General features: G+C 43.9%; 1 protein-coding gene across 2 annotated transcripts in view; it reads left to right on the forward strand.

The window, feature by feature from the left end:
- The window catches only part of ITPR3 (inositol 1,4,5-trisphosphate receptor type 3), a 127,957-nt gene that overhangs the window by 29,639 nt on the left and 83,288 nt on the right, over nt 1–15,030 (forward strand). For both annotated transcript variants that reach the window (XM_027876434.1, XM_027876435.1), the window contains one exon: nt 7,249–7,370. In XM_027876434.1, coding sequence (XP_027732235.1) covers nt 7,249–7,370 — 122 coding nt within the window. The remainder of the gene's footprint in view (nt 1–7,248; nt 7,371–15,030) is intronic.

A 15,030-nucleotide genomic window follows, 5' to 3' on the forward strand; every position in this document is an offset into this window, starting at 1 on the left:
TACCCTCTCGGTTTGTCGGGAGCTGTAATAAGTCTCATGATGGATCTCCAAGCCTCAGGGGTTATTAGCTCCTGCTTGGCTCTCTTTCCCTTACAGCCTCCACCAAGACCTAGCCCCAAGTCCTGACATGCTCAGAGAGTGGAACTGAGATGCCAGAGCTCAGCACCTCTGGAAGTGGGGCAGACTGAGGTTCTGGCTTGCTTCCTTGGGTTACACATAGGTGGTATGTCTGTGTGCATATATATATGTGCGTGTTTGAGCGGGCAGTGAAGATGTGCCCTGACTGGCTGCATTACTCCATTAATTTGCACTCTCTCTCCCCTTCTCCCTCATCTTAACACTTTTATATCCTTCCTTATTTTAGGGTTTCTTGATCCCTGATTCTTCAGGTGTTGCTGCCCAGAGCTGCCCCAGTACTGTGTAGCCCTCCCAAAGGGGTCCTCTTCTGGGGCCCTCCCTAAGAGGTGACTGCAGTGATTGGCACTGAAGCTTAACTCTTTCCCTTAATTCAATAATCCAGCAAACATTTACTAAGCATTTACTAAGAGCAAGGTACTGTGCAAAGAGCTGGGGACATTCATGAACCAATCTGCCATCAATGAGCTGGGGGGCTAGAACCCCAACACAAGGAGGTAAGTAGAAAGTCTAGGCCAAGTAATACAAAGTGATTTCCAAGAAGGAGAGAGAGCTCATAATAGTGGGATCAGGAAAAGATTGCTGTAGAAGGTGGTACTTGAGCTGTGGGATTATATGAGGAAGAAATAAAGGAGGAATGCATTCTAAAAATGGTGGGCAGCCTGGCCAAAACACAGAGGCAGGGGATGGTGCATTATATATAGGAAACAGCTAGCAGGTCACTCTTAAGGGTATCACAAGAAGAATGATATGAAATGAGTCTTGAGAAGAGCCACACAGTAGATGACTATAAATAACAGGTTGAGGCATTTTATTCTAGAAACAACAGGGAGCTATTGATGATTTTTGAGGGAGGTGCAGCATGACGTGGTCATGTGTTTTTTAGGAATATCAGTTAGGAAGCCATGTGGAGGATGGATGGGAGAAGGGAAGGATTAGTGACAATGAGACCAATTAGGAGGCTATTGCAATAGTTTTGGCAAGGTGAAAGGAAGGCCTGAATTAACTAGGGGGTGGCTCTGTGAGTGTAGAGAAGGGGTCAGATGCAAGAAATGTTGTGCAGGTCAACGGAACATGGAAGCTGATTAGATATAGGGGGTGAGAGAGAAGGATCAAGGATGATGGTGATTATACACCTGAGTGACTTCAAGAATGGTGGTGATTTTGATAGAAATAGGGAAGTTTGGAGGAGGGTTTTTTTTTTTTTAGGAAAATATAGTGAGCTCCCTTTTGGATATGTTGAGTTTGAGATGTTTGCAGGCTGTCTGGATGAAGCTATCCTGCATGTGTTGGTAATGTGAGACTAAAGGTCAGTGGAAGGATTGGGGCTGAATGTGTAGATTTGGTTGTTAACTGCATAGAGATGATTATTGAACCAATTACAGGTGATGAGGGCACCTAGGGAGAGTGTATGTAGGAAGTGTAGAGAAGAGGGCCTAGGACAGGGCCTTAGGGTGTCCTCATTTAGTGGGCTGAAGGAAGATGATCAGCTAGCAAAGGAGACTGAAAATGACTGGACAGAAAGGTAAAAGCAAATTAAAGATAGCATTGTCAGAGAAATTAAGGGAGGAGTGATCATCTGAGAGGAGGAGGTGATCACTGTGTCAAAAAGCTGGAGATGGTCAAACTGAGGACTGAGAAAAGGCCATTATATCTAGGACTGAGGGGATCATTGATTACCTTGGAGAAACAGTTTCAATTGAGTGGTATGGTCAGGAGGCACACTACAAGGGCTTGAGGAGTTAGAGGAATGGAAATGTATAGACAATGATGAGCCTTTCCAGGAATTTGTCTGTGAAAGGGAGAAGGAATGTGAGATTACAGCTTGAGGGAATGGCAAGATTGAAGGTTTTTTTCAAGATCGGGGAGACCTGGACATGTGTGTAGGTCTTGGGAGAGGAGCCAGTGTATAGGAGAAATTGAAGATGAGAGGAGGGATTGATGAAGGGGCCAAGCCTCCGGAGGAATGGATAGGATTAAGAACACAAGAGATGGGGTTAGCTTTGTTAAGGAGAAGGTTCGCGTTTTCATCAGGAGCAAAGGCAGAGAGAATGGGGGATTTTGAGCAAGGTTTTCAGGTGTGGAGTCAGGGAGAATAGGGAGCTCATGACAGATAGCAGAGGAGGAAAGTCTTCTGAGAGGAAAGATAGAAGAGGTGGTGGAGGGGGTCTGAGGAAAGGGTTCAGAGAAGCCACTGTTGGAGAGTATGATAGAGAAGAATAAAATCATAGTTGTATGTTAGTGAGGGCCCAATTAAGATCTGATGACATAAATTCCTGCTGAATACAGTTGCTATTTAGTCTCCATTCAGCAGATTGGGAATAGGAGGATAGAAGGTGGGTGGTGAGATTCCCATGGTTGGGATTTGTCTAGTGATAGGACAAGGAGACAAGGAATTAAAGGCTAGATGATAGTGTATGACTGAACTGGTCAATTAAAGGGTCAAGATTGTGAAGGAAGATAAATGACATTTTAGAAGGAGTGATGGACTGTGGTACAGGAAAGAAAGAAAAAAAGAAAGAAGGAAAGGGAAAAAGAAAGGGAGAGAAGAAAGAAAGGGAAGGAAGGGGGGAGACAGAGAGAGAGACAGAGAGAGAGATATTGGCAAGTGGGGTTCTCTGAGGACCAAGACTTTGCCTCCTCTGTTAGACTTAATTGGTCTCCATTGGTCTCCTCTATTAGGTTTCTGAAAGGCAGGGTTAATCTCCCATCACATTTCATCATATTGGATGTACCCTGAGGACAGTGGCTCTGTCTTCCTCAAGAGACTGAAGTGTCCTGACTTCAGGGACTGTGTTCCACATCAGTGGTATCTATCAGTTGTCTTCAGGATTGTGAAAGCCCTGGGAAAGGAAGCTCCAGGAAGATGAGGGCTTAGGTAACCCTGAAGACAACTGAGGCTCTCTGGAGCCTCTTTTTCCTCCAGGTATACCTTGGAGCTACCTTTGCTCGGGTGTTGCCCCTCCAAGAACATTTTGGAACATTGTTGAAAGGCAGCATGGTATAGCATGGAGGGCACTGGACCTGGAGTCAGGAAGACCTGTGTTCAAACCGCACCCCACAGACTTCCTGGCTGTATGACCCTGGATAAGTCACAGAACCCATGACTCAGTTTCCTCATCTATAAAATGAAGGAGTTGGACAATAAATTCCCTTTTAGTTCTGAATCTATGATCCTGTGATCTCCTGTAGGCCAATTCCTGGTCCATTTAGGGTCCTTGATTTGTCCTAAGGCCCTTTGGTCTCTTTCTTCCTCTTCCTTATCTTCTAACATTAGACCTCTTTAGACTCATGACTCTGAATTGCCTGGTCCTATTTGACTGCCTCCATCATAAAAACTCCTGAACTCTTGGTGTATTTGGGAAAGCCTCCTCTAGCCTTATTGCACATGAGTGCTCAGCTGCACTCTTCTCCACCAGCCAGGCTGGTCTCCTAGCTACAACCCCAACTTCTCACAAGTCATGACCCTTCTTGCTTCTGCAGTTTTGCCCGTGCTGTGACTTTATTTATTGGACAGCCCTTCCTCCTCAGTGGCTGTGAAAATACTGCTCGTGTGCCAAGGTCCGTCTCTAGTTATGCAGCTTCAGTGGATCCTTCCCTAGCCACCCCAGGGATCTCTCCTTGCTCTGAGCTCCTGGCACCTCAGATACCATTCTCACCAAGAATCTTTACTACCGTTCCATCAAACAATCATCCAGTTTTAGTTTGAAGAGCTCGGCTGGTAAGTGAGGGATCACTTATCACATCTTAGGGTAGTCCCACCATTCTTTGTCTCATTTTTATTAAGCCTTCATCACAGAATGGGTGTTGCCTCAGTCAAACTGAGACCTGTTAAAGACCTTAGCTTGAAAAGGCCACCACGGTATCCTGAGCCATCTTCAGTTGTCTTGATCCATATCTGGCCATTGGACCCGGATGGCTCTAGAGGAGAAAGTGAGGCTGCTGACTTTGTGTAGCCCTGCCTCACTGAAATCCAATTCACTTGCATGTCATGACATCACCTCCCTGATCCTCTTTGAGAACAAAGAACAAACAACCACCACCACCACTTTTGGATAGTCCTAATTGTTAGGAAACTTTTTTCTCCTGGGCATCAGCCTAATTTTGTTTCTCTGAAACTTCCCCCCATTGCTCCTATATTTAGTTGTACCTTGTTGGAATAAGCTGAACAAGTCTCATCCCTCTTTCATGTGCCAGTCCTCCCTGTGTCTTTTCTTCTGCAGGCTAAATATTCTTCTTCATACAGAATTCATATAGCATGACCCTAAAGCGTTTTACCATCTTCTGATCACTCTCTGGATTACCGATGTCCTTTCTCAAATGTGGCACCTGTAAAGGAACATGTGAGCTGACTCTGGCTAAGTAAAGTAGGACACCATATCTCTCTGATTGCAGCTCAAGCTTGCATTAGTTTTTTTTAGCTGCCGTATTACTCTGTTGACTCGTTTTGAACTCGTAGTCTCTTGAAACCCTCAGATCTTTGTGTGTCTCATTCTGCAGACTGAGTTCATCTCTCTCTGCCAGCAAGTGGGTAGCATGCTTCATTATTGTTCCTCTGGAATTACAGTTGGTCATCTCATTGGTCAGAGTTCTTAAGTCTTTCAAAGTTTTTTGACTTCACGATGTTGCTGTTTTTGTATAAATGGTCCTCCCAGTTCTGCTCTCTTCACTCTGTATCAGTTCATATAAGTCTTCCCAGGTTTCTCTGAAATCACCTCCTTCATCATTTCTTTCTTTCTTTCTTTTTTTTTTTGCTAGGCAATTGGAGTTAAATGACTTGCCCAGGGTCACACAGCTAGTAAGTATTTTATGTGTCTGAGGCCGGATTTAAACTCAGGTCCTCCTGAATCCAGGGCCGGTGCTCTATCCACTGCGCCATCTAGCTGTCCCCACCTTCATCATTTCTTATAGCACAATTTGTTGTTCAGTTGTTTCAGTCTCATCTGACTCTTTGTGACTCTATTTGAGGTTTTCTTGGCAAAGATACTGAAGTGGTTTACCATTTCCTTCTCCAGCTCATTTTACAGATGAGGAACTGAGGCCAACAGGGTTAACTGACTTTCTCAGGGTCATGCAACTAGTAAGTATCTGAGTCCAGACGCGAACTCAGGAAGAGGAGTCTTCTTGACTCCAGGCTCTGCACTCTGTCCACAGTACCATCTAGCTGCCCCTACAGCACAATAGTATTCTGTTATATTTATAGATCATATTTATTCAGCTGTTCCCCAATGGATGGATACCCCTTTAGTTTCCAGTCTTTTTCTACCACAAAAGGAACTGCTAAAATATCTTTGTACATATGAGTCATTTTCCTCTCTTTTTTTGATCCTTTCAGGGTATAAACCTAGTGGTGTTAGTGCTGGGTCAGAGGGTATGCTTTGTTGACTTTTGGGATATAACTCCAAATTACTTTCCAGAATTCACAGCTCCACCAACATCGTATGAATGTGCCTAATTTGCCCTCCAAAATTTGTCATTTGACTTTTCTGTCAGCTTTGCCGATCAGAAGGGGGTGTTGGGAAAAGGAAGGGAACCTCAGAATTGATTTACTGTGCATTTCTTTAATTATTAGTGATTTAGATAATTTTTTATAGGGCAATTGATCTTTTGGATTTCTTCTCTTGAGAAAACGCTGTCCTCTTTAACACCTTTTCATGGTTGCTGGTTTTGTTTTCTTCGCTGGACTGTGAGCTTTCCACGGGGAGGGCCTGGATCTGACACATCCTTGTGTGTTCTAGAGGGCTGTTGCCAAAGCAGGTGGTATATATTCAGTAGAGTGAAATATGCAATCCAGTAGAGGCAGATCAGATACAAAGTACATGAAGAGAATAGAGAAGCAGAGGAAGAATGAAGGAGGGGGAGGAAGAAAAAGAAAGTGGGGGAGGAAAAGGCAGCATGCTTGTGTCTGAGGCTTGGGGGTAAGACCCTAGCAAGAAACATCCTGAAAGCCCAGTTTGCCCTGAACCTGCTGGGATCTGCCTGCTTTTCGGGCAAAGTGCCAGCAACCCATGAGCTGTTGTCCAGCCCTGAGTCATACACCCAGCCTAGTAGTCTCTAATCAGAGGGTAAAGGCAGCTCCCACCCTACCCCACCCTACCCTACTGCAATCCTGCATCCTACCCATTTGCAAAATGAGGGGGTTACACTATATGATCTCTGAGGTCCCTTCCAACTCTAAATCCATGGTCACTTCGGCCTAATCGGTCTCCTGGTGTTTGTGCTTTTGCTTATGAAATTCTGTTTACCTGGAATGTCCTCCCTTTCCAGCACTCTCTCCTTCTCTACTTCCTATGTGGCTTAGATGCCACCTCCTCCATTGACTCCCTCACCTGAAAGTGAGCTGTCCTTTCTTTGAACCCCACCCTACCCCTCCTCCAGAGCACTTTCATTGGCCATATTCTATTCTAGTTGATAATTATCTGTATAATTGTCTGATTCTTTCTATTTATGTGCAGTCTTCTTGAAGGCAGGGGCTAAGGTCTATTTGTTTGTCTTTCCCTTTCAGAGTTAAGCACAAAAACATTAATTAATTAACTAATGAGCTCTTAGCATCATGGATTCAAATGTTTGGCCCACTAAATTGAACTGAACTTTGTTCATGCAATAACCTTCCCTAGGTAATCCATTGCCCTGAGGCATTACATCACATTCCACCTGGACTGCTTTCCCAGTCCCAAGCATTTCATTGTAATTTAGTCACCCAATGTCAGAACTGGAAGGGACCACAGGCCAAGCCCCTTTTATGGAGGAGAAAACTGACGCCCAGAGAGGGGGAAATGACTTACTCAAAGGCCATACAACAGTCAGAACTCGAACCCAGCCCTTCAGACTCCAGGTCAAGGGATCTTTTCACTAAATATAACCTGTTACCCTAAAAGTGTGAAGTATTAGGGGGCAGCTAGGTGGTGCAGTGGATAGAAGTCAGGAGGACCTGAGTTCAAATGTGACCTCAGACACTTGACACTTACTAACTATGTGACCCTGGGCAAGTCACTTTAACCCCAATTGCCCGAAAAAAAAAGTATGAAGTATTCCTCCTGCTAGCCTTTCCTCTCTCCTTACCAGAAATGCCTCCCAATTTAAAGCACCATTTCCCTTTGTCCCCTCTCTCAGACTGCCTCTTCAAGGTATGCCCCATGAATCGATATTCAGCCCAGAAGCAGTACTGGAAAGCCAAGCAGACCAAGCAGGACAAAGAGAAGATCTCTGATGTTGTCCTCCTACAGAAGCTCCAGGTGAGGGGGAGTAGACCCTGGGGAGGGGCTGGAAGGAGTCTCAGGACACAGAATGTTGGAGCACAGAGCATACAATGTCAGAGCCAGAAGCTCTCCTAGCACATAGAATGTTAGAATGTAAAAATTCAATGCTGGAAGGAAATTTGGAGATGAGATAGTCCAATCCTCTTAATGAGAAGTGACTTGTCCAAGGTCACATGGTGAACCAGTGCTAAAACCCAGAGATCTTGGCTCCTAGACTAGATGTTGCCAACAATTTTTACCTTTGACTCAAAGTGAATGCTGCTAATCTTCATTGTCAACTGCTCATTTTGTCTTCAGCGTGCAGAAATTCCCAGCTCCCTGTCTTCCTTTGCCCACGTAGTCCATTCTCCACTTCCCTGACCCTGCCCCCAGCTGAGATTTGAGCCTACCCCGTGGTCTTGTTGCTCATTGTTCTGCCTGGACATATGAGTGGTTGGACTTGACCTCGGCATGATGCTCTGGCGTTGAGGCTGTCTGTCTCTAACCTCGCTTTCCAAGACTCTCCAGCCTGCTTAATCCCCTCCCTTGCTGCCTGGTTGCTATAGCCTGAGCTAACAGGATGGGCTTATGGGGGCCAAGGGCAGGGAGGATCACACTCCCACCCCCACCCCCTGCATCTGCCTGGCAGATGTGAGCAGTGCAGGAAGTGGGGGTGGGTGGTGGACTCATTGCCTGTCACAGAGTTATAAATAACTCCAAGTGTGTCTCTTCCTGGCCAGAATAGGGGAACAGGGTGGCCTGTCTGTCACAAGGTTCTTTCCTACTCTGTGATAGGCAGGGATGGTCTATACTGACTCAAACCCAGGTGTGTAAGAATCACACACATGTGCACACACTCAGATGAGTATTTGCTCATTCACAGCTTCATACTTAATACATTTAGGGGTTAGTACAGTGCCTGACACACAACAGGAACATAATAAATGCTTGTCAACACTTTGCACACTTACACCAGGGGTTCATAATCAGGGATTCAAACATATTAACAGACCTAGGGTCTGTAAATGTGTTTATTGAAAAACATTTTTTTATAACTATTTCAATATAATTAGTTGCTTTGGTCATTTTATGCATTCTATCTTGTGCATTTAAAACTATTATTCTGAAAAGAGATTCATAGGTTTCACCAGATTGTCAAAGGAGTTCATAACTCCAAAAAAGTTAAGAACCCTTAACTTAAACTCACTGCTTAGACACATATACACACAAATTCACCTCCTTGGTGTGTTCTTTTGCATAAACACAGTCACAGATATAGGAAGCAGGATAGTGTGGTGCAAAAAGCACTGGACATGAAGTTGGAGGACTTGAGTTTGAATCCTTTCTTTGCTGCTCATGAGCTGTGTGACCTTGGTTGAGTTGCTTCACCACTCTGGGCCTTCGTTTCTTCATATATGAAATGAGTGTTGGACTATGTAGTTTCTAGTGTGCCTTCTAATTCTGACAGTCTATGATCTGTGACCTATATGTTCACACGCATCTACTTACAAAAACTCCTACTCTGATGCCTAGTTATGGCAATGGAGGTGACTCTGGGTTCTTGAGGGCTTTGCCAGCTGAGCTCAAGCTCTGGCAGGTTCTACCACATGGGAAAGGCTTTGAATATGGTCCTGGCAACAAAGCAAGTCTGCTTTCAGAGGACCAGCCCAACTAAGTGCAGAGAGTCTCATTAACAGTAAGCTAAACACAGGATGATTCTTCGGCCATGACAGTCTATGAAACCAAAAAACAAAATGTCCCTCTCAGTCCTGTGTGGGCCTCTTTCTGCTTCTGCAATGACAAGGGCAGAATGTCAGAAAAAGGGCAGAGGGTGCTAAGAATCACATCTACAAACACTAGTCTAGCTGTTATTATTCTAAATGTGAGGTCCAGTAACCAGGTGGGGATATGGATGCCAGGAATTAAATCGTATCAATCTTGATATTCCAGCTATAAACTAAACCAGAAGGAAGTTGCTGGTAAAAAGTAAGATGGTCATAGGTTCTCCTTGAAAAGGCCAATAAAGGAATGTACAGAAATGGTTTTATCATGCACCCAGAGACAACTAAATACACCATTTCACGGGATATTTGGTCATTTTGTACTTCGGTGCTCACAATATGTGCTTGCAAAAAGATCATTCTGGAAATAACTGTAACCTGTGTACCCACATTTGTTGTAGAGGATGAAGAACTCAGTCAAATTAAAATTCCAAATTAAATTCCAAATTAAATCAATATATACTTTCATACTCAGTGACTTTAATTCAAAGGTAGAATAGGTGAGGTAGGTGAAGAGGGTGAAAAAATTATGTTGGGAAATATGGTTCAGGAATAAGGAGTAAGAGAAGACAGACACAAGCTTCACAAGGAATCTTTTCTTTGAGAAAAAAATCAGGTAGGTTCTGAACTGGACAAATGCTGAATAATATCACAAAAAAATCAAATTGATTCTCTAGTAACAGAGAAGAAATTCCTCATTACTGACATGAGATCCATTCCTGAATCAACTATCTCTGTTCAGTGAGACCATTGACTTTTTTTTTTTGGTGAGGCAATTGGGGTTAAATGACTTGCCCAGGGTCACACAGCTAGTAAGTGTCAAGAGTCTGAGGTCAGATTTGAACTCAGGTCCTCCTGACTCCAAGGCTAGAGCTCTATCCACTGCACCACCTAGCTGCCCCAAGACATTATTGACTTTTTAGAGCAAATATCAAAGTGAGTATAAAGTTAGGAGAAATAATAAAAAAGAGGGAAAAAACCCATGATTTGTGATTAATATGATTCCAACCTGACTTATTTAAACAAGGTATTGATCTTAAAAAAAAAATGGAATATGGACAGGAAAAAGACTTTTGCACTGATCATAGCAATTTGATTCAGAGATTTAATTGACATCAGTGAAGAGATCAAAATAATTTAAGAAGTACTTTAGTCAGCAGATATTTATTTGACTTACATGCCAAACAGAGATTTATGGCAGCCAAAGGCAATGCTAATTTAACTGTTGACTAATTTGTAAAAATCTTACAGAGAAGGATGATGGAAGACAATGAGCAATATCATAAAACAAAGAAAAATTATGGAGGTTAACCAGTTCAAAGAAAGCTTGGCAAGGCACCCAACTAAGCAACGCCATACTGAGGATATATAAGGATGAAACTAGAAGGAGTACAACAAACAGAAGAAAGAGGGAAAAGATCAGCAAAGTTTTTGTTTTTTTTTAATAACAAACCCTTTTCTCTATTGAGAAAGGTAGAGCTGCCCTCTAACACTATAGTCCTGGATATTCCTCTGGAAGATTATTATAAAATGGACTCTAATTAAAGTCTATAGAAGTAGATAAGGCATTAAAGAGTTGAAGGATGGGAACAGTGTTAATGGCAACAGTGACAATGGGGGAAATGAAAATGGAGAGGGGGGGAAATGAGAGTCAAGACAGAGAGAGTGAGAACAGTGAGAGTGAAGACAGGGAAGGTAATCAGCAGGCTTTGACCTCCACGTCAGCAAGCTTTGGTGACTTCTCTCTGGCTCACTATCTCATCTCTAGCTCTCTCCCCTATGGAATGGGATTATTTAGAACTGGAAAATGGACCAATTTTCTTTCACCCCTGGAACAAGGCTTGGGTGGAGCCGATGCCAACCCAATGTAGTATGAAGTCCAGGCCTCAGTCACTAGAGCCCTTCCTAATCCCAAATATATTTCAAACCCTGATTTCATTAATTTCCAAATCATGCCGTCTTCTCACATGCTGCAGTGGAGATCTGTAGTCTGGTCGCTGAAACTTAGGTCATGGTCTCTGGGTATTCATCTCATTAAACTTAGTGACACTTTGAGCTCAAAGGACAGAGATCCTGTAGTACGTGTTCTTGGCTTGTTTTGTCCTTGGTGAGCTCAGAGACTAGGTTCATTACTACCATTCCCCTTTCAGAGACTTAGACTCAAAGACCCAGAGACTCTTGTAATGAGCAAAAGGAGTACTGGCTGGGCAATTGGCAAACTTGGCTTCTTGTACCAGCTCTGCCACCGACTCACTGTGTGGCTTTGGGCAAATTACTTCTGCTCTTTGGGTCTCAGTTTCTCTTTCTGTAAAATAAAAGGTTTGAACCACATGGTAACTTACGTTCCCTTCCAGTTTTGGTAGTCTGTGAGTACACATTCTGTGGTTAGGAAATAGGAGAGCTCTTGACTCTCTCTGGACAGGGGGTCACAGTATCAAGAAGAAACCTTAGAGATCAATGGTCATGAGAAGATTATAGATTTATATCTGGAAGGGTCCTTAGGAGAGCAGCAGTGTTGGTTAGGAAGACTTGCTGGGTTTGGAGTCAGAATACTTGGGTCAGAACATCCTGCCACTTACTCTGTGACCTCAGTTTCCTGAGGTGGTTGGATTTGATGATTTCTAAGGGTCTTTCCAACTCCAAATTTTTGATTGATTCTGTGATTTGATCTTAATGTTTAGTACCATGCCTGGTGATTCGTAAGGTGCTTAAATGCTAGTTGATTGACTGATTGGTCTACTTCCCCTCCCCATTTTATTGATGAGGAAAGTGAGACCCAGATTAGATAACTACCTTGCCTATTGTCCTCCAGATACTAAGTAGCAGAACTGGGCCCAATGCCTAGGCCCTGGCTCCAAATCATATTCTTTCTACAGCATCCTAGGTCTCAGCTCTGGATTTCCAATCTGGACTTGGCCACCTACCCAGTGCCTGCCTGGCCCAGCTGGGCTGGTTTTGAGCTTGGGAGTCACTGACTCATTTCAGATACTCTCAGGGATAAGGGCATCTGGGAATCCCCTCAAGGGTGGCACCAAGTCCCACCCCCAGTCTTTAGGGAGCTGGGACATCTCTGGCCCCTCCCTGCCTGCCTACCCTCCACCTCTTCTCTCTTCTCTCTCCTCTTAACTCAGTCTAAGAGAGTAAATCTGCTGGGCTTTAGAGGGCCAGTGGGAGGAGGGGGTGGGGGCAGGAAGAACCAAAATTAGTAGAAAGGAATTCCTGACTAAGAGGTGTGAGGGACCGCCTAAGGGAGACTTTCTTCAAGTGAAAAAAGGAATACCAACTGGAGGAGAACTACCACTAAGTTTGAACTTTCCTTTGTGGTATAAATAATCATAGGTTATATTTATAGAGTCCTTGCTATGTGGCTTACAAAGTGCCTTCCTCCCAATAGCCTTGTTTTTATTTTCATTGTACAGATGAGGGGATTGAAGTAAAGGAGACCGAAGCTCACAGGTCGCCTAGCTAGTTGGTGTCAGAGGTGGGGTATTAGGAACTGGTGAGGAATCTGAAGTTCAGGAAGATAGAAGAGTAAATTACCCAAGGTTACAAGTAAGTATCACAACTGAGATGGCAGAGGCAGACAGAGCTAGGAGCCACATCCAGTGTCCTTTCTACTGTGCCTCCTTCCTTTGAGTCCACTGGGTACTCTGTGGCCCACCGAGGAGAAAAGCCCTTGTTAGAGGCAACAAAAGGTAGCATCGGAAAGGATGTGCAGTTCCTAGGGGATGTGGAAGTAAAGAAAGGGGGTGATGTATAACATGGCCCCGGATGGAGAAGTGTCCCTATGGGGTTTATACTGGGAGAAGGTCCTGTGCTCCTGGACACTCAGTCCAGCTGGGAAATCTCCTTCCGTTGGAGGATTTTAAGAATCTGTAGACTGTAATAAATGTTGGATTCTGTTCAGAGCCTCAGGCCTCTCTCACCCGTAATCAGCTTCCTAGGTCGTCAGCTCTTCTCAGAGCTGGCTCAGGGCAATTTGCCTTCTTCAGGCCAAGAGCTTTCCTCTTTTGCTTCTCACATCCCCAACTCTTGAATCTTCAGCCTGAGATTGGGGGATCCTGACCCTTCTTGGTCTCTGAGGTCCGAAATCTGCTGCACTTGATATGGATAATTACCTATATTCCCCTTTCTCTACTGCTGTCATCATCTTTGGTTGCTTGGGTTTAGCACTCACTTCCCTCTTTCCTTCTACCCACTGTTTGCCCACACTCAAGACCACAAGACTACTGTTTTCTAGGTTTATTCAGAAGGGAAAAGAGAGTATATAAGTTAAATAATATTCCAGACTTAGGTAAGTAGAGAGGCAGCATGGTACAGTAATTAGAGAGAGAGTTGGCCTCAAAGTCAGTAAGACCTGGATTCAAATCCTGATTCTAACACATACTGGCTATGAGACCCTGGACAAGTCACTTACTTTCTCAGTGCTCTCCAAGCTACTTTCTAAGATTATAGGTTACAGAGCAGGTGCATTGGTAGAGAGAGTTCACTCACTTTGAGTTACCTAAGTCTAATGAAATCACAGGTCCAGTACAGAAAAGTAATTAGAAGAGAAGTCTACCTGATTCCAGACTAGATGGGACCTAAGCTTTCTAACTTAATCATTAACTATAGTTCCCCAGGCTTAACCTGGTCTAGGGGCCTTCTTTCCCTGGGATGTTGTTGTATCCTCTGCCCTCATGATGGCCCTGGAAGAAAATGGCTTTGTCTGTTTAGAATATACTCTGGCTAGTTTTGTAATTTATTCATCTGGGCTTTGTGGAATGCTACCATTGGTTTATTCTTCCAATCCAAAGCTCTTCCTTAGCCAATCAGGAAGCCTCCAGATGGGTGGCGAGTTTGGGGCACTTCATTACTTTCCAAGTCTTTCATGATCTGTAGCTCAACTTTCTTGTCTAATCTTATCTTGCACAAATCCACCCTGAGAGGTACTGTGGCTTAGTAGATAGGGAGCATACCTCAGAGTCAGCAAGACCTGGGTTTGAGTCCTACCTTTAACTCATATCGACTGTGTGACTCTGGTCAAGTTACTTAACTTCTCAGTGCTGAAGGAAATTCTCTAAGTCAGGGATGGGGAACCTTCAGCCTCAAGGCCACTGTGTTTGAAGTTTGGATTCAGTCAAAGGGCCGCACCTGAGGACCTAGAGGGCCACATGTGGCCTTGAGGCCTCAGTTCCTCACCCCTGCTCTAAGACTAGAAGTAGCAGAACAGGAGATATGTCCTGATAGAGGGAATTTTTTCACTGGGAGTTCACTATAATAATGAAATCACATGTCTGGCAAAAACAAACAAGTAACTATTGAACTCACCCCTACCTTCACCAACATCTAAAGAAAAACCAAGGAAATATAAAGCAGTTTCTATAACCTTAAACAAATTAACACCCAAACTGACCCATGGGTCACTCCAAAAAATTTACAAACCAGGATCTATTTTTTTTGGGGGGTGGGTGGGCTAAGCAGTGGGGTTAAGCAACTTGCCCAGGGTCACACAGCTAGTGTCAAATGTCTGAGGCTGGATTTGAACTCAGGCCCTCCTGACTCCAGGGCCAATGCTCTGTCCACTGCTCCACCTAGCTGCCCCCCAGGGTCTATTTTTTTTAAAAAAAATTCACATTAGCCAGATTATAAAGAGGATTAGAACCAATGGGAGGAACCATGAGAAAGAATAAACAAACAAACAAACAAAAAAAGAGAGCAAATAGTATGCTTCCGTCTGCATTTCAGACTCCATAGTTCTTTTTCTGGATATGGATAGCATTTTTCATCATGAGTCTTTTGGAGATGTCTTAGACAGGATCTGTTTCTTTGCAGAGAGCTCCCTCCATTTCACTGCTTTCCTCAGTTTCTTCAGTCTCTCCAGACACTCTCTGTCT

This window comes from Vombatus ursinus, unplaced genomic scaffold, assembly GCF_900497805.2.
Source record: "Vombatus ursinus unplaced genomic scaffold, bare-nosed wombat genome assembly UNPS02014811.1, whole genome shotgun sequence".
Taxonomy (NCBI): Eukaryota; Metazoa; Chordata; class Mammalia; order Diprotodontia; family Vombatidae; genus Vombatus; species Vombatus ursinus.